The 20,206-nt window shown below is 45.4% G+C and overlaps 1 protein-coding gene across 2 annotated transcripts in view; it reads left to right on the forward strand.

Annotated features, from left to right (window-relative positions):
* Window positions 1–20,206, forward strand: part of LOC110488045 (ribosome biogenesis protein bop1) — a 159,143-nt gene that overhangs the window by 29,302 nt on the left and 109,635 nt on the right. Inside the window, exon 3 of one of the 2 annotated variants that reach the window (XM_036970800.1) lies at window positions 4,118–4,279. In XM_036970800.1, coding sequence (XP_036826695.1) covers window positions 4,118–4,279 — 162 coding nt within the window. The remainder of the gene's footprint in view (window positions 1–4,117; window positions 4,280–20,206) is intronic. The other variant, XM_036970801.1, reaches the window with a different exon arrangement.

The following is a 20,206-nucleotide window of genomic DNA, read 5'->3' on the forward strand; positions in this document are numbered from 1 at the left end:
TTCTGACCCACTGGGAATGTAATGAAATTTCTTTTAAGCTGAAAAAAATATTTCTCTCTACTATTAGTCTGACATTTCACATTCTTCAAATAAAGTGGTGATCCTAACTGACCTAAGACAGATAATTTTTACTGGGATTAAATGTCAGGAATTGTGAAACTAGAGTTTAGACAAATACATTTAAGGTGTATGTAAACTTCCGACTTCAACTTATCCATTCGCATGGTGGGGTAGCGAATAATGGGGTCGCTGGCCCCCCAAAATTGGGAAGCCCTGTTGTAGGCAATATGTCATCTTAATAAATATAAGTTTTGTTCTTGCAGTAAGATAATTTTTTTCAAAGGCATTTTCACCGCTTGTCATTATAACCAACTCACGTGTGTATGTCTACAACTCTAGATGAGTTATACACTGGATGAAATAACATTCAGCTTGTGTGGATTTCAACTTGCTTACTCTTTACTACCCCCTAGTGCATGTTGTATATACTATGTGCTTTTGAATCAAACCGCAACAGGCAAATTTATTTTCTATCGGTCCCACTGTCTGCTCTTGCCAGTCTTCCGTAATTCCCACATCTGCCTTTTAAACAAAACCTTTATGTAACCTTTATTTAACCAGGCAAGTCAATTTAAGAGCAAATTCTTAGTTACAATGACAGCCTGTTAAAAGGCCTGTTGTGCGGACGGGCTGGGATTATCTACCCATGCACCATCTACCCCCCTCACTCCATCTTCAGAAAGTCCAGACTCCTCTGTCAGAAGTGGTTTGCAAATAAGGATGGAGCCACTGTGACTATGGGAGGAGAACAGGATGGGGTTGATAGGTAGGTCCATTTGTCTGGTACTGGTGGAATAGTTGCTATATCAGTTAATTCTTCTTCTCTGTTGTGCTCAAAATTCCCTAGCTGTCATGCAAGGTGGGTGGGAATGACTTAATTTTATTATGTCAGCTTATCCTCCGGTCATCTTCATTGTCTCTTAATGTAGAACTGAGACTAGTCGCACATGAAAGATTATTTATCTTTATTGCTGCCATGCAGATTCCTGCATCACTCAACCCAAATACTGATCTTGGTTTTTATTTTGTCAAGTGTGCAGTCCTTCAAGTAAATGTGACCATGCCAAAATACGGAGACACAAACCTCTTGGGAGAGGAGGACAAGAAAAGGTTCAACTTAATTTTCTTTTTCTAAATTGTGTGTTTATATTATTGCAAAGGCACATTGGAACAAATGTGAAACCTTGAAACCATTGTCTGGAACTGCTGTGGTCTGGTAATGGGGAGGGGGGGGGGGGTGGATGCATGCATTGTTCCCCACTCCAGCTTTTTAATCCATCCAGGCCCTGACTGAGACCCTGTGGTTTTCTTTTCTTTTTTCCCACTCTTCCCCCTGTTCCTGGACTCTTGTGATTTAAGGATCTGGGCCTTCAGCACACCAGGCAGAAGTTAATGTGGCTGCTGGAGGCTTTATGGTCCCTGGGAGAGTCCCCTGGTGCAGCGGTCGGACGTGGCCAGCTCACTCTGATCCGGCCAGCTCTGCTGTCGGCCGGCCGCTCGGTCCGCGCTCTCGGCGTGTGAGTGGGTGTGAGATGGAGATGAAATGGGGTTAGGGTGGAGGAAGGGGGAGATTAAGACTAGGGGGGGGGCTCATCTTACAGTAACCAGGAAGGATTTGCTCCTCATGCACCCACGCAGGAGCTCTGGTCTGCAGATGCGTCTGGGCCACTTCCACCAAGGGTGACACGCATGTCTCCTCCAGCCGTTAAATGTTTGGAGAGGAGGAGGGTTGTGAGGGCAGGGATCACATTGAGGGTACACTGGGCGGAATGGTATCCCCTTGTTAACAAAAAGGACAAGCACATCCCCATCACTTGATTTTGTCCATGAATCCACTTACCACTCCTCCCTGCTAACACAACTCCCACCCCTGTTACCTTTTGACAATTTGCCCTGGGCTCTATGTGAGGGTTGTGTACCAGAGAAGTTCACTCCAGGATGACCCCTCTCTCTGGTTGGAGGTTCTACAGCAGACAAAGCCAGGGACAGGGAGCCTAGGTGGGCTTATCGTTTGGGTTTTGCTCCCAATTAAGTGGAAGTGTGAACGGCCCAGAGAATGCTTTCTGACGGATTCATTCAGGCTTCACCCTATAACTCAGATTTTAGTTTCATAGTGATTTCAGAGGAAACAGTACGGTAATGGGGAACCTGGGGCCCGCCTGCGTCCGCCTCGGAGCGGAACCCATTGCTGGGAGCCAACAGACGTTTAAAAACAAGTTGTTGGCCAATGTGTGGAGGCTGACAGAGTGTGTCTGAACGCCTGTGTGTTGGCGTAGACGTGAATGTGCTCAGAACAGAAGGCCCTCAGGAGATTTGAGCCGGAGATTATGAATTTGACCGATTTATCAATAACGCAATGGTAAGCTGACACATTTTGGCTGTCAAGAGGTCACTACTTGGAGAATTTGTGGCATTACTTATGGGGCAACCGAATGGTCCTTGCCTTTTGGCTTCTTCTCCTGACTGACCCCGTGCAGTGCCTTCCTGTCCTCAGCCGCTCTCCTGACTGACCCCGTGCAGTGCCTTCCTGTCCTCAGCCTCTCTCCTGACTGACCCTGTGCAGTGCCTTCCTGTCCTCAGCCTCTCTCCTGACTGACCCCGTGCAGTGCCTTCCTGTCCTCAGCCTCTCTCCTGACTGACCCCGTGCAGTGCCTTCCTGTCCTCAGCCTCTCTCCTGACTGACCCGTGCAGTGCCTTCCCGTCCTCAGCTGCTCTCTCCCACACTTCATCCTCGTCAGCGGTTGTGGTCAAATGGGCTCCGGACCAGGCTCAGCTGGAAGTCCAGTCCACTGCTGGTTTTCAAACTGCGTGATCCAATCTGCGAGCCTTTCTCTTTTGGCTGTTCCGTCGTACATCATCTGGACAAGTAATCTGTCGTGGGCTCTCGCTCTCTCTCTCTTCTGTCGCTCTCTTTTTCTCTCCATCTCTCACTGTCTCTCTCTCCACTCCTGCCCCACAACACTCCCCATCCCTGTTATAGTAAACAGATTGGCCTGGTCATCTCTCCCCCACAGACTTTTAGTGTAGTGAGGAAGCCTTACTCTTCGGTCTAGTCTTTTTAAAATTATTTTTATGTTTTTTCTTCTGTGTATTGGAGTAAACAAGCTTCTGTTTTGGCTTTCCTAAACTGCCACCTCTGCAAACCCACTTTACCTTGTTTGTGCAGTTCAGGGGGAGGCTACAGCAGAGAACTCTGATCTGACTGGAGTCTCCTGGGCGGCGAAAGTCATTCAGTATTAAAACTGGGCCCAGTCAGCTCTGTCTTGATGGGGATTTAACTAGGCATCAGGGAGGAAGCGTTTCACTTAGAGCTGCATGCCAAAAGATACCGGGACACACAGGAGGCATAAATCATAGCAGGTTACTCACCTGCCCGTCTCTGCCTCTAGGGGGATGAGACTGCAGCCTCAAAGAACTTCTCTTCCTCCATCCATCCCTGCCTCCCTTGTTTCCCTCTATCCCCTGGTTCCCGTAAAGAGAACTTTTGACTGCTCTGCCTTTGTGACTGATGGCTCACAGTAAAGCACGTCCAATGGTGGGTCCTTGCAGCCCCTTTATCCTCACCCTCCTTCCACTCACACAGGATGTGCCGTTCTGGTGCCTGTGTGTGTGCCTGTGTGTGTGCCTGTGTGTGTGCCTGTGTGTGTGTGTGTGTGTGTGTGTGTGTGTGTGTGTGTGTGTGTGTGTGTGTGTGTGTGTGTGTGTGTTATGCAGAGGAAGCTGTGTACTGAATGCAATAAATAAATGGGAATCCTAAAAGAAACTGTCACTGTGCCATATAGGACATAAAACGATCAATCGTCCCTTCAAGCCGGCGACAAGTTTTATTTCCTAAACAGCTTTTATTTTACTTATAGGTCAAAGTTGATTGGCTGTGCACATATCAGTTTTATAACCCCTTAGATAATTAGAAAGATATTATTTTAACATCCGCAAGGTTCTTTACCTTTTTTTTGCCGACCATTAAAAATGTACCAGAACTTGAACACATGCAGATCAACATGTTGTGAACAGTGTTCTCTAATATAAATTCCTTGGTGTCTTGTTTTCATATTAGCAGCAAGGCAAAAAAACTGCATCAAAGGAGAAGAGGAAGATGAAGAAAGGCAAGGGAGGCGCCATTGATGGCAGAGGAGAGAAGGGACTGACCACCACCTTCCAGGGATTGGCCACCGCCCAGCCGGGGGACGAGTATGAACACGACACCTCCGATGAAGAGGTAAGGTTTAATGTCAGTCGACTCGATACCCAATCATAGAAATGCTGCTGAGACAAACCTACATTTGTTTTCTTCCAGTGGGCATCCTTTTTATTTGACTAGTCATTTGACTAGCACTTCTTTTAGATTTATTTGGATGCTTAACAAATTGGGGATTCAGCATGGAAATAAGATTTGCACTCATCGGGCATGATGTGCTGTTCCTCACCGACCCAGTCCAGAGTTAGTTGGGAGGTTGTCGTAATGTGCTTTATCAGAACCCTCATATGTATTAATTGTTTGTATGAAATGTGAACAGCGACATATCCACCAGTCAGAATATACACATATTTTCTATTGGACTATTCATGGGTTGCACGTTACGTCACAATATTGTTTTGAACCTTTGTTTTAGGACTGATGCCCAACTGAACGTTCTACAGTTTATTACTGTGGCTTCTAAAGAAGGCAAATAATTAGTAGGGAAACCTTTTGTCATCATTTTGATGTTTTCAGAGTGACTTTAGATGCAGTATGATATTAGCTAGCTAAGATTGAGGGGAGACTTCCAGATTTTAGCTGGCTAATGTTAGCATTGCTAACTATTTTTGACAAACTTTTCTTGCCATTGCCATTTATCTAAGGTACATTTCACAATGTGATGATGATGGAAAAGTTGTTTCCTACTAAATATGTGCCAACTTTAGCAATGACATCGTATTCCCAAGCCCCTATAGTGCAATTTAGATGAGTCAATCGCCTCCGTTCTACTTTTGAGCATCGATATGGCTGCGGCGCGTTGATAACAATGGCAAAGACGCAACCAGAAATAAGCAGCTGTCTGTTTGAGGCTCTAACAGAATGCAGAAGAACTAGGGGTAAATGTATTGAATGAATGGGTTTAGCAGATTGTAGTGAAACATGCACACTAACCACCATACATTGTTGTAGCTACAGTACAAGGGTACACTCCTGCTATAGTGTTTCCCTATTGCACTGCTGTTCTGTTCCCTGCAGTCTGGTGAACATGTTCTCCAGTCTGTAGACAGTCAGAGACACTAAACAGATTGGCTTTCACTCGCTCCTCATAAATGGGTTGAAATAGCAGACAGACACGGTGCTTTTATGGTGTTGCTGTTCAAGTCCGCTCAGAAGCAGCGAATGATGTAGTCGTGTGCTTCATGCCACCGTAACTGAGCAGGAGATCTGCAGGATGGAGAGGTTGTTTTTGGGGGGGTTATTGGCATGTTGGACTATTAAAGCATTCTTTTTGTACTCTGCTATTTAATTTACTGGGTCCATTGAGATGTGTTGAACCCTGCTGCCCTGTGGTTTAGATATTTTGCCAGGCCATACAACCTAGAAACCATCAGCCATCCAAATCTGATTTTGGCAATTGGCTCTGGGATGAGAAATATGTTGTAGCTAGTGAAGGGCCATATTGTTCTTGGGAAGGGATTTGCTTTTAAAAGAGAGGGCGGTGGGTTAAATGCCCTGTGAAATAACAGTACACAACTGGAATCATAACTGCTTACTTTATTTAGTTTATAAAGAGACTGAAGCAGAACTTTGAAGAGCTAAGGGAGTTTAAGAGACCAGTGGCATGTTTAAACAGAAGAGTTTTAGATTCAAGTCACTTCCTCCATAGTTTTGGGAATCCATGTGTGAGAGCAGGAACCCAACGGTGTCTGTGGTGGTTCTATGACTCGGGTCAGAGAGAGGTAGCACTAGATATTATCACGGTACTTAGGTGCCGATACGATATGTTCCAAACATATTTCTCACCATACGTCTGCTGCAGAGGGACGAGAAAGACTCATGTGAAAACGAGTTTTGATCAGTCGTTGAAATAAAAGTGCTGAAAACTAACTAGCTCACGATTTTAAACAGAAGATTGAGAACAAGCTACAAAGGAAAAATACTGGAGTTTTGGTGCAGGTACAACCGACTAATATTACTAAAGTAATATTGTGATATATCGGCAAAAATAATATCCTGATATGTAACTGTATCGATTTTATAAACTCAGCAAAAAAATAAACGTCCTCTCTCAACTGCGTTTATTTCCAGCAAACGTAACATGTGTAAATATTTGTATGAACATAAAATTCAACAACTGAGACAAGTACTACAGACGTGACTAACAGCAATGGAATAATGTGTCCCTGAACAAAGGTGGGGGTCAAAATCAAAAGTAACGTTCAGTATCTGGTGTGGCCACCAGCTGCATTAAGTACTGCAGTGCATCTCGTCCTCATGCACTGCACCAGATTTGCCAGTTCTTGCTGTGAGATGTTACCCCAATCTTCCATCACGGCACCTGCAAATTCCCGGACATTTCTGGGGGGAATGTCCCTAGCCCTCACCCTCCGATCCAACAGGTCCCAGACGTGCTCAATGGGATTGCGATCTGGGCTCTTCGCTGGCCATGGCAGAACACTGACATTCCTGTCTTGCAGGAAATCACGCACAGAACGAGCAGTATGGCTGGTGGCATTGTCATGCTGGAGGGTTATGTCAGGATGAGCCTGCAAGAAGGGTGACACATGAGGGAGGAGGATGTCTCCCCTGTAACACACAGCTTTGAGATTGCCTGCAATGACAACAAGTTCAGTCCGATGATGCTGTGACACACCGCCCCAGACCATGATGGACCCTCCACCTCCAAATTGATCCCGCTCCAGAATACAGGCCTCGGTGTAATGTTCATTCCTTGGACGATAAACGTGAATCAGACCATCACCCCTGGTGAGACAAAACCGCGACCCGTCAGTGAAGAGCACCTTTTGCCAGTCCTGTCTGGTCCAGTGATGGTGGGTTTGTGCCCATAGGCGACGTTGTTGCCGGTGATGTCTGGTGAGGACCTGCCTTATAACAGGCTTACAAGCCCTCAGTCCAGCCTCTCTCAGCCTATTGCGGACGGTCTGAGCACTGATGGAGGGATTGTGCATTCCTGGTGTAACTCGTGCAGTTCTTGTTGCCATCCTGTACCTGACACAAACGACAACAGAGTTACACACGGACTAAACAAACATACAGTCAATAATACAATAGAGAAAGTCTATATACAGTGTGTGCAAATGAGGTAGGATAAATGGGGTGAGGCAATTAATAGGCCATAGTGGCAAAATTATTACAGTATGATGAATTAAACACTGGGGTGATGTGCAGAATATGATTGTGCAAGTAGCGGTACTGGGGTGCAAAGGAGCAATAATAAATAACCAATATGGTGATGAGGAAGTTGGATGGGCTATTTATAGATTGGCTATGTGCAGTGATCTGTGAGCTGCTCTGACAGCTGGTGCTTAAAGCTAGTGAGGGAGATAGGAGTCTCCAGCTTCAGTGATTTTTGCCGTTTCTTCCAGTCATTGGCAGCAGAGAACTGGAAGGAAAGGCGGCCGAATGAGGAATTGGCTTTGGGGGTGACCAGTGAAATGTACCTGCTGGAGCGTGTACTGCTATGGTGACCAGTGAACTGAGATAAGGCAGGGCTTTACCTAGCAACGACTTATAACCTGGAGCCAGTGAGTTTGGCGACGGATATGAAGTGAGGGCCAGCCAACGAGAGCATACAGGTCGCAGTAGTGGGTAGTGTATGGGGTTTTGGTGACCAAACGGATGGCACTGTGATAGACTGCATACAATTAGCTGAGTAGAGTGTTGGAGGCTATTTTGTAAATGACCTCGCCGAAGTCAAGGCTTGGTAGGATGGTCAGTTTTACTAGGGTATGTTTGGCAGCATGAGTGAAGGATGCTTTGCTGTGAAATAGGAAGCCGATTCTAGATTTTATTTTGGATTGGAGATTTTTTAATGTGAGTCTGGAAGGAGAGTTTACAGTCTAACCAGACACCTAGGTATTTGTAGTTGTCCACATATTCTATGTCCGAACCGTCCAGAGTAGTGATGCTGGTCGGGCGGGTAGGTGTGGGCAGCGATCGGTTGAAGATCATGCATGTAGTTTTGCTTGCATTTCAAAAGCAGTTGGAGGCCACGGAAGGAGAGTTGTATGGCATTGAAGCTAGTCTGGAGGTTAGTTAACTTTTCGGGATGGGGGGCGGTATTTTGCTAGGATATGCATATAATTGGTAGATTTGGATAGAAAACACAAGTTTCTAAAACATTATTTTTTTTTTGTTGAGTATAACAGAACTGAAATGGCAGGTGAAATCCAGAGGACAACCCCTCCCCAAACATGCTAATCCTACCACTGATTTCAATGGCTGGCACTTTTATAATAAGGTGAAATCGTGCCCGATTGCAGTTCCTCAGGCTTCCACTAGATGTCAACAGTCTTCAGAAAGAGTTTCAGGCTGGTTTTTGGAAAAATTAGCCAGAAATTGAAGTTTTCTAGGTGGCTCTCATTTTGGCTGTAGCGCGTGAATGCTAGCGCATTCTTTAGTATTTTTCTACAGTAAAGACTAACGATTCTCCATCTTAAACTTGATCGTTTATTTGCGTTTTAGGGTACCTAAGTATTGATTATAAACGTTTGGGATTCATTTTGTATGCATTTTGAAGGAGGGAAAACGAGTGGATTATTGACTGAAGCGCGCCAGCTACACTGAGTTTTTATGGATATAAAGAAAGAGTTTATCAAAGAAATGGACCATTTGTAATGTAACTGGGTCCTTTTGGAGTGCCAACAGAAGAAGATCTTCAAAGTTAAGGCATATATTATATCGCTATTTCTGACTTTCGTGTCGCAACTCTCTGGTTGAAAATTATTTGTTATGCATTTGTGTGCTCGGCGCTGTCCTCAGATAATCGCATGGTTTGCTTTTGCTGTAAAGCCTTTTTGAAATCTGACACGGCGCCTGGATTAACAACAAGTTAAGCTTTATTCTGATGTATTGCACTTGTGATTTCATGAAAGTTTTTAATATTTATAGTAATTTAATTTGAATTTGGTGCTCTGCAATTTCACCAGCTGTTGGCCAGGTGGGACGGTAGCGTCCCACTGATCCGCAAGAAGTTAACACCCCGGCCATCCTACAATCTAAGCTTGATGCTCTAAATCTCACACAAATTATCAATGAACCCACCAGGTACAACCCCAAATCCGTAAACAAGGGCACCCTCATAGATATCATCCTATCCTTTTGAACGATTTGGGCTATAGACGGTGAAAAAGGTATTTTATGTTTGAACTATTTGGGCTGTAGACGGTGAAAAAGGTATTTTATGTTTGAACTATTTGGGCTATAGACGGTGAAAAAGGTATTTTATGTTTGAACTATTTGGGCTGTAGACGGTGAAAAAGGTATTTTATGTTTGAACTATTTGGGCTGTAGACGGTGAAAAAGGTATTTTATGTTTGAACTATTTGGGCTATAGACGGTGAAAAAGGTATTTTATGTTTGAACTATTTGGGCTGTAGACGGTGAAAAAGGTATTTTATGTTTGAACTATTTGGGCTGTAGACGGTGAAAAAGGTATTTTATGTTTGAACGATTTGGGCTGTAGACGGTGAAAAAGGTATTTTATGTTTGAACGATTTGGGCTGTAGACGAGCAGTTTTCCACATTCTAAAGGTGCAACCACAGACACAGAGACATGCTCCATTTGTTTCTAATAAGGCAGAGGCTGTGGCAGAGCTAAGCCTAACAAGACTTGCCTGTGCTAATGGTTCTCACAGCAAGGTAAAATTGAACAATTGATTTAGCTTGTGATGTCCCAACTCCAATGGTGCAAATCCAACGACAGCCTGAGCGCATTCGACTTGAAACAACGATACATGTTGCGTGGGCCTCAGGAGATGGCAGAGAGAGCACGCCCCCATCCAAATCGCCGGGCCGTAGTGGAGAGGGGCAAAAAGCTTAAACTTCTTTGACGTGTATGTCACTGACAACCTGAAATGTTCCATCCAGGAGGCTGAAGAAATTTGGCTTGGCCACTAAGACCCTCGCAAACTACAGATGCACCATTCAGAGTATCCTGTCGGGCTGTATCACCGCCTGGGATGGCAATTGCACCGTCCGCAACCACAGGGCCCTCCAGGACATCGACAGCACCCGGTGTCACAGGAAGGCCAAGAAGATCATCAAGGACCTCAGCCACCCAAGCCACAGCCTGTTAACCCCGCTGTCATCCAGAAGGCAGAGACTGTACAGGTGCATCAAAGCTGGGACCGAAAGACTGAGAAACAAACAGCTTCTATCTCCAGGCCTTCAGACTGTTAATAGTCACCACTAGCCCGGCTCCGCCCAGTACCCTGCCCTGCCCTTAGTCACTGTTACCACCCGGTACTCTACCCTGCACCTTAGAGACTTCTGCCCTATGTACATAGTCATTGAACACTGCCCACTAATAATGTTTACTTACTTCATACGTGTATATATACTGTATTCTAGTCAAGGCTCACATTATAACTACTGTTATATGCACAACTTCTGTTAATATACAGTCTATACAGTCTATACAGTCTATACATTGTTAGTTACATTGCATTGCATTGTTAGTTAGATTACTTGTTGGTTATTACTGCATTGTCGGAACTAGAAGCACAAGCATTTCGCTACACTCGCATTAACATCTGCTAACCATGTGTATGTGACAAATAAAATTTGATTTGATTTGATCATACACATATACACTGAGTGTACAAAACATTATGAACATCTTCCTAATATTGAGTTGCACCTCTTCTTGCCCTCTGTCTCAATTCATTGAGCATTAACTCTACAATGTGTCAAAAGCCTTCCACAGGGATGCTGGCCCATGTTGACTCCAATGCTTCCCACAGTTGTGTCAAGTTGGCAGGATGTCCTTTGAGTGCTGGAACATTCTTGATACACACATGAAACTGATGAGCATGAAAACCCCAACGGCGTTGAAGTTCTTGACACAAACCAGTGCGCCTGGCTCCTACTAACACCCTGTTCAAAGTCACTTACATTTTAAAATGTCGTCTTGCCCATTCACCCTCTGAATGGCACACATACACAATCCATGTCTCAAGGCTTAAAAATCATGATTTTAATTATATTAATTATTTAACCCGTCTCCTTCCCTTCATCTACACTGATTGAAGTGGATTTAAGTGGATTTTTCTGAAGAATAGGATAGGTAAAATAGGAAAGGGAGGTGTGGGATGTAGGGAGGAGGGTGAAACGAGGGATGTCTAGTAGAGAGACTGATGGGTAGAGGGATGGTTCGAACGGGAGAGGAAGGTAAGAGGTGTTCCAGAGAGCATCTCACACTGAGGGAGAGGCAGAAACCCATCCCACCCTCTTCCAAGGGGCTTCTTCCTGATCCTCACCTACTCAGTCTAACAGTGTCAGAACACACCTCTATGGAGAGATGGAGTTAGTATTTTCTCTCTTTGTCCTCTTATTTCATTGCAACAGATGTGTTTATTTTTTTCAAGTATTAACTTTCCCCTTATCAAAGGATTTACTGTCTTTAACCCTTGTTAGATTTTAGGGTTTACGGACCGTCCTATGAGAGAACCAAGGACGTGGAAAATCTCATCAGTGGTTCCTTGTCATTGCGATCCTTCCCACAGCAGCGTCCTATGACTAGCTTGCCCTAGCCTATCTAACCCTTGAGCCTTTGTCTGGTCTGCGCTAGCCTGTGTGGTCACGGTGTTGCTGCTGTCCCGCATGAGTGGAACCACGGTGGTCCTGGCCCATTTGGCCTGTGTTAAATTAGCCCCCTGCCTAGGGACAGCAGATAGGGTTCCCTCTCAGGCCTCCCAAAGCCTCCTCGCCGTCCCTTCGCAGGCAGCCCTCCGACAGAGCACAAAGTTGTCTACAAATAAAACGGCAGACGGCCAAAAATCTCACTCGTTTATTTATTTTTCAACCCCCTCTCCTCTTCTTACCTTCCTCCTTTGTAATAAAGGGCTATTTCCTGTTTTGCGGAGTGAAGGGGGAATATGTGAGACTGCAGCAGGGCCTGTCCGAGGCCTCCTCGCCGGCAGGAAGGGGCTTTTCCCCCTGCAATGGCTTTTCCATGTGCTCTGTGAGATGAATGAAGACACATTGTGGAATAGAGGGAGGGGAGAGAGCGAGAACCCTGGCTCCCAACTGCGCCTGCTGCTTCCTGCCTCTGCGCAGCTACTGCTCAATGGGACCTGTGCGCAGAATTCAATTCAGTAGCACACTAGACTAGGAAGTCGTACCGATGTGAGTAAGACCTTTTAAACAGGTTAACATTCACAAGGCCGCAGGGCCAGACTAATTACCAGGATACTTACTCGGGCATGCGCTGACCAGCTAGAAAGTGTCTTCACTGACATTTTCAAACTTTCCCTGACCCAGTCTGTAATACCTACATATTTCATACAGACCACCCTAGTCACTGTCCCCAAGAACGCAAAGGTAACCTGTCTAAATGACTATCGCCCTGTAACACTCACATCTGTAGCCATGAAATGCTTTGAAAGGCTGATCATGGCTCACATCAACTCCATCCCAGACACCCTGGACCCACTCCAATTCGCATACCGCCCCAACAGATCCACAGATGACGCAATCTCTATTGCACTCCACACTGCCCTCTCCCACCTGGCTAAGAAGAACACCTACATGAGAATGCTGTTCATTGACTGTAGCTCAGTGTTCAACACCATAGTGCCCTCAAAGCTCATCATTAAGCGAAGAACTCTAGATTTGAACACATTCCTCTGCAACTGGATCCTGGACTTCCTGATGGGCCACCCCCATGTGGTGAGGTTAGACAACAACCCATCTGCCACACTGACCCTCAACAAGGGGGTCCCTCAGGGGTGCGTGCTTCTGTACTCCCTGTTCACTCACGACTGCATGGCCGTGCACAACTCAAATCCATAATTTTGTTTGCTGACAGCACAGCGGTGGTTGGCCTGGTCACTGACGATGATGAGACAACCTATAGGGAGGTCAGTGAACTGGCAGCGTGGTGCCAAGAAAATAACCTCTCCCTCAATGTCAGCAAAACAAAGGAGAGAATCGTGGACTACAGGAAACGGAGGGACGAGCACGTCCCTATCCACATCAACGTGGCTATAGTGGAGTGGGTCGAGAGCTTCAAGTTCCCCAATCCATATCACTAAGGAATTACAATGTGGTTAGAGCATTGGGTGGTTAGAGCAAATCCCCAATCTTACAAGGTAAAAATCTGTCGTTCTGCCCCTGAGAAAGGCAGTTAACCCACTTCCCCGGGCCCCAAAGACGTGGATGTCTATTATGGCAGCGGAGGTGACCAAGAACCCGATGATCACTCTGACAGAGCTCCAGAGTTCCTCTGTGGAGATGGGAGAACCTTCCAGAAGGAAACCCATCTCAGCAGCATCCCATTAATCAGGCCCAGGACATCACTAGGGCCGAGCTCCCTGACATCCAGGACCTCTATACCAGGCGGTATCAGAAGAAGGCCCTAAAAGTTTTAAGACTCCAGTCACCCAAGTCAGACTGTTGTTTCTGCTACCACACGGCAAGCGGTAGCGTTGCACCAAGTCTGCAACCAACAGGACGCTGAACAGCTTCTACCCCTAAGCCATAGGACTGCTAAATAGTTTGTCCGGGTAGCTATTGATTAACTACTTAACTATCTGAGTTGACCCTCTTTGCACTAACTCTTTTGACTCATCACATATGCTGCTGCTGTTTATCTATCATGTTGCCTCGTCAGAAGTTTACACACACCTTAGCCAAATGTATTTAAACTCAGTTTTTCACAATTCCAGACATTTAATCCTAGTAAAAATTCCCTGTTTTACGTCCGTTTGGATCAACACTTTATTTTAAGAATGTGAAATGTCAGAATAATATAATTTTTTTCATCGCATTCCCAGTTGGGTCAGAAGTTTACATGCACTCAATTAGTATTTGGAGCATTGCCTTTTAAATTGTTTAACTTGGGTCAAACGTTTCGGGTAGCCTTCCACAAGCTTCCCACAAGAAGTTGGGTGAATTTTGGCCCATTGCTCCTGACAGAGCTGGTGTAACTGAGTCAGGTTTGGAGGCCTCCTTGCTCGCACACACTGTTTCTGTTCTGCCCACAAATACTCTATAGGATTGAGGTCAGGGCTTTGTGATGGCCACTCCAATACCTTGACTTTGTTGTCCTTAAGCCATTTTGCCACAACTTTGGAAGTATGCTTGGGTCATTGTCCATTTGGAAGACCTATTTGCGACCAATCTTTAACTTCCTGACTGATGTCTTGAGATGTTGCTTCAATATATCCACATAATTTTCCTTCCTCATGATGCCATCTATTTTGTGAAGTGCACCCGTCCCTCCTGCAACAAAGCACCCCCACAACATGATGCTGTCACCCCCGTGCTTCACTTTTGGAATGGTGTTCTTCGTCTTGCAAGCCTCCCCCTTTTTCTCCAAACATAACGATGGTCATTATGGCCAAACAGTTCTATTTTTGTTTCATCAGACCAGAGGACATTTTCCCAAAAAGTACAATCTTTGTCCCCCATGTGTAGTTGCAAACCGTATTCTGGCTTTTTTTATGGCAGTTTTGGAGCAGTGGCTTCTTCCTTGCTGAGGCCTTTCAGGTTATGTTGATATTAGACTCATTTTACTGTGGATATAGATACTTTTGTACCTGTTTCCTCCAGCATCTTCACAAGGTCCTTTGCTTTTGTTCTGGGATTGATTTGCACTTTTCGCACCAAAGTACGTTCATCTCTAGGAGACGAACGCGTCTCCTTCCTGAGCGGTATGACGGCTGCGTGGTCCCATGGTGTTTATATTGTTTGTACAGATGAACGTGGTACCTTCAGGTGTTTGGAAATTGCTCCCAAGGATGAACCAGACTTGTGGAGGTCTACAAACATTTTTTCTGAGGTCTTGGCTGATTTCTTTAGATTTTTCTCATGATGTCAAGCAAAGAGGCACTGAGTTTGTGAGCCTTGAAATACATCCACAGGTACACCTCCAATTGACTCAAATGATGTCAATAAGCCTTACATCTAAAGACATGATGTAATTTTCTGGAATTTTCCAAGTTGCTTTAAGCACAGTCAATTTAGTGTATGTAAACTTCTGACCCACTGGAATTGTGATACAGTGAATTATAAGTGAAATAATCTGTCTGTAAACAATTGTTGGAAAAATGACTTGTCTCATGCGCAAAGTGTGCCAAATGCCAAAACTATAGTTTGTTAACAAGAAATGTGTGGAGTGGTTGAAAAATGAGTTTTAATGACTCTAACCTAAGTGTATGTAAACTTCTGACTTCAACTGTATATGTACATACAGTATCTACCTCAACTACCTCATACCCCTGCACATCGACTCGGTACTGGTACCCCGTGTATGTAGCCAAGTTATCCTTACTCATTGTATTTAGTCCACGTGTTTTACTTTTTAAAATGTTTTCTCTAGTTTTCTCTCTGCATTGTTGGTAAGTAAGTATTTCACTCTAAGTTTACACCTGTTTACAAACCATGTGACAAATAAAATTAGATTTGATTTAGGGTGTGTGTTTGTGTTTGCTAGGGATCAAGAGCTTTGGGGTGGAAATGCTCAATTGGGAGATTGGCAATCAGAACAGTGTTGTCAAGGCTGCCAAAGCTCTTAACAGGCTGGGAGAGTGAGCATGTGTGCCCCCAGTCTTGTGGCTGTGCTCACAGCATAGCCTCCCGGTTGGCTGTTCTTGTGAGGCTCGTCCCAGGAGGAGAAGATGGAATGCTTTTGTAGGACGATGCGCTCACCCATTATTTTTTACGGGCCACAGACAACCCTAATATGTCTGGGTGCTGCTCCAGCATAGACTTGGACAGCTCTCTTGAAGCAGGCATACATGATGTAGCCCCCCACCCCTGAACTCCTCTTCCCAGATCCTGTCTACATAGTCTGGGTACCCCTGCCAATCCCCTACGATGCAAACACAACTTTAGGTCCTGATCCAGCGTGGTGGGGCCTCTCTTGTGGTGCTAGTAGTAGACTGATGAAATCACTATGTTTTTTTGTGAGTCTCTGAGTAAAGCTGTATTTTTTTTGTGAGACTACAGCACAAGGTTAGATTACATCAGAAAGTTAAGTTAGGAGTCGGTGAAAAGTGTCAACCCTACAGTAAAACATCCTTGTTCATTTGTTGTCTGCTGTAGGCACATGAAACTTGGTAGGCTTACGCGTTTGGTGCACTCAGCACTTTGACATGGCATAATATCCATTTTAGTGTGTGCATTACTGACCAAAAGTTTTGTTGGACATCGTTGACTTGATGGAGATTTTGTCTTTATAAGTCGAACTGTACGGGTCATGTTGAGGACCATATCTGGCAATCACATTGAGCAGTTCAGTGGTTGGCGAACTACAGAGCAGATAGCAATGACCCATTGAAGTGAGGGGTAGGCTCAGGACAGGGGAGAGGGAGATGCATACTTGGCAGCCATTTTAAACTCTCCACCTGACAACCTTGGATGACCCTGGGATGCTGTGCTGCTTGACTTACCAGCAGGTCCAGAGGAACAGAACACAGTTCAGCCCGTCTTTTGAGTGCACCCTTGGGTGTAGAACCAACATTCATGCCAAGACGAGAGTTTCCAGAGTGAATTCATATCAACACGCACACCACACCACCACATTGCCTCTCTTGAGCTGTGCTGGGAATCTAATAAAACACACTACTCCATCATCATCATTGATGAAAATGACTTCCTCACTCGCACACACCATTTCCTCTCCATTTTCGGTCAAATCAAGCCTTTTTTCACGACCTCAAGATCCCAGTTCCTTCAATAGCTTGCCTATATCTAACATCTAGGATATGTTAGGGTTACGTTCCTCTGACTTCCCCGGCATGTGCTGTGAGACGGCCTGCCTTTTTTTCTCCAACCATCCTAAATCCCTCATGTTATTCCAGCTTAATCAATGACGGACGTTTCAGACGTGGACTTGCTTTAATTGTGTGATCCTATCTGCTTCATGAAGGCTGTTCCTCTGTCAGAACTCTGTTGCTCGGGAGCAAGCACCCTATAGGAGGTGGCTTATTTTCATTTCATTACCAACCATAACAAACAGGCTCTCGACGATGTGACCTATTGGGTGTCCTGTCTTAACCATGTGCTAAGAGACCAGACTCATATCCCCCCTCCTCCTCATCTTCCTCCCAACTCATTCTTCCTCATCCCACCTCCTCATCATCCTCCTCCTACCTCCTTCCTCCTGCTCTTGGAAATCTGATGAAACCAGATTTTGAAAAGTGGGGTTGAAATGGAGCCACTCATGTCTGGAAGTTGTTTTTTCCCCGTAAAATGTTGGTAATCCCAAAGTTTAATTTTGCGATTGGGATGTTTCCAGGTGGTGGTTTCTAATGCCTTCCAGATGGTATCCACGCCGATTCCAGTCAAGTCGCGATGGCAGGAAAAACCATTTTTTAAAGCTGGGATTTTCACAGTTGGGCAGGACTGGGATTGGCGGCTCTCTGACTGAATGAGGGAGACCAGACCACAGTGTCCTCTTCTGTTTCTATTAGCACCTCCTGACAGCAGACACCGAGAGAGAGAGGATGGTTCTATTTCCAGTGTTGAAATCCTGGCCCAGCTAGAAAGGACAGGACACTGTGTGATCTGGACCCAGTGTCCCTTTTGGCTGAGGAGGTCAAACTTTCCTTTGTCTCCCTCTCTCTGTCACTCTTGTCTGTCTCCATCTCTCCTCCCTCTGTCTTTATCAGTCCCTTGCTGTTTTCTTTCCTCCCTCCCCTGTCTTCAGTGTTCAGCCACGATGCACTGATTGAGCCAGAGTCTCGTCGGGAACAGCGTGTTACCCGAAGCAGTCAAAAGTAATGTTTTCAGGTTCCTCTTGAGTGTAGTAGCTTTGGTAAAATGTAACAAAAATCTGCCTGTGTGGATTAGGGAAAAGAGAGCTGGATATCAACTCTGATTTCAGGAGAGGCCCAGAGGCATGTTTAGCTATCGGTGCGTTTGGTGGCTGTTCCCTAGCTAAACTCAGGGCATGGGCAATGGCCTCCAGCCTCCCAGGTCCCCCTTCTCTGTTATTGAGTTTAAAGCAATCACCAAGGGACTTCCATTGTTTCCTCTGGTCATGTAGCTGCGTTCCAGCCATGAAATCGAATCAATTAAGGGAACGTGGACCAGGGGGTCTGTTTCAACACAACCCTAAACCAGAAAGCAACCTTAGGAGTAAGCCTGAACTCACCCCCTCTCCCAGTGCATGGAAGGTCTATATCGAATTTATTTTCACTCACTGGCCAGTTTATTAGGTACACCACCCGTTCATAAAGAGGGGTTGCTCCTACAGACCACGAGTCATGTGGCCGTGGCTTGCTATATAAAGCAGGCAAACAGGCATCGAGGCTTTCGTTTATTGTTCGATTGAATGTTAGAATGGGCAAAGCATGTGACTTTGAGTGTGATCGTCAGTGCCAGGCGCACAGGTTTACCAAGAATGGTGCAACAAACAAAAACACATCCAGTCCGCGGCAGTCGTTTGGGCCAGAACGGCTCATTGATGAGAGAGGTTAACAGAGAATGGTGTGAACTAACAGGTGGGCTACAAACCAACAAATAACGGTGCAGTACAACAGTGGTGTGCAGAATGGCATGTCGGAATGTTCAACTCGTCTATCACGGATGGGCTATTGCAGCAGGCGACCACACCGGGTTCCACGCCAATCAGCTAAAAACAAGAAGAAGCGGCTCCAGTGGGCAGGGGATCACCAATACTGAACAATTGAGCGGAAAAACATTGGCTGGTCTGATGAATCCCTGCTAGTGGCAGTGGTGTACCATCGTCCATTCTGCAACAACTGTGTGGTGCCATAGTGTCAGCATGGACCAACATCCTTGTGGAATGTTAGACTCATAGAATCCATTCCCCAAAGAATTCAGGCTGTTCTGGAGGCCAAGGAGAGTCCGATCCAGTACTGGATGGGTGTACCTAATAAATTGTGTGTGGGTGTGCGCAAGTTTATACAGTGCATTCGGTAAGGATTCAGACCCCTTGACTTGTTCACATTTTGTTACATTACAGCCTTTTTCTAAAATGGATTCAATCGTTTTCCCCCCCCCATCAATCTACACACAATGACAAAGCAAAAACTGAAATTTTTACAAATTTATAAAAATAGACATATCACATTTACATAAGAATTCAGATCCTTTACCCAGTACTTTGTTGAAGCACCTTTGGCAGTGATTACAGCCTCGAGTCTGACACTACAAGCTTTGCACACCTGTTTTAGGACATTTACTCCTGAGGTGCTGACTTGCTGCATCCTTGACAACTGCTGTGATTATTATTATTTGACCATGCTGGTCATTTATGAACATTTGAACATCTTGGCCATGTTCTGTTATAATCTCCACCCCGGCACAGCCAGAAGAGGACTGGCCACCCCTCATAGCCTGGTTTCTCTCTAGGTTTCTTCCTAGGTTTTGGCCTTTCTAGGGAGTTTTTCCTAGCCACCATGCTTCTACACCTGCATTGCATGCTGTTTGGGGTTTTAGGCTGGGTTTCTATACAACACTTTGAGATATCAGCTGATGTAAGAATGGCTATATAAATAAATTTGATTTTAGGAGAGTCTCCCATTCTTCTCCACAGATCCTCTCAAGCTCTGTCAGGTTGGATGGAGAGTGTCGCTGCACAGATATTTTCAGGTCTCTCCAGAGATGTTAGATCGGGTTCATGTCTGGGATCTGGCTCGGCCACTCAAGGACATACAGAGACTTGTCCCGAAACCACTCGTGTTGTGTTGGCTGTGTGCTTAGGGTCATTGTCCTGTTGAAAGGTGAACCTTCACCCCATTCTGGGGAGCTGAGTGCTCTGGAGCAGGTTTTCATGAAGGATCTCTGTACTTTGCTCTGTTCATTTTTCTCTCGATCCTGACTAGTCTCCCAGTCACTGCTGCTAAAAAACATCCCCACAGCATGATGCTGTCACCACCATGCTTCACCGTAGGGATGGTGCTAGGTTTCCTCTAGACGTGACGCTTGGCATTCAGGCCATAGAATTCAATCTTGGTTTCATCAGACCAGAGA

This window comes from Oncorhynchus mykiss, chromosome 32 (genome assembly GCF_013265735.2).
Source record: "Oncorhynchus mykiss isolate Arlee chromosome 32, USDA_OmykA_1.1, whole genome shotgun sequence".
Lineage (NCBI taxonomy): Eukaryota > Metazoa > Chordata > Actinopteri > Salmoniformes > Salmonidae > Oncorhynchus > Oncorhynchus mykiss.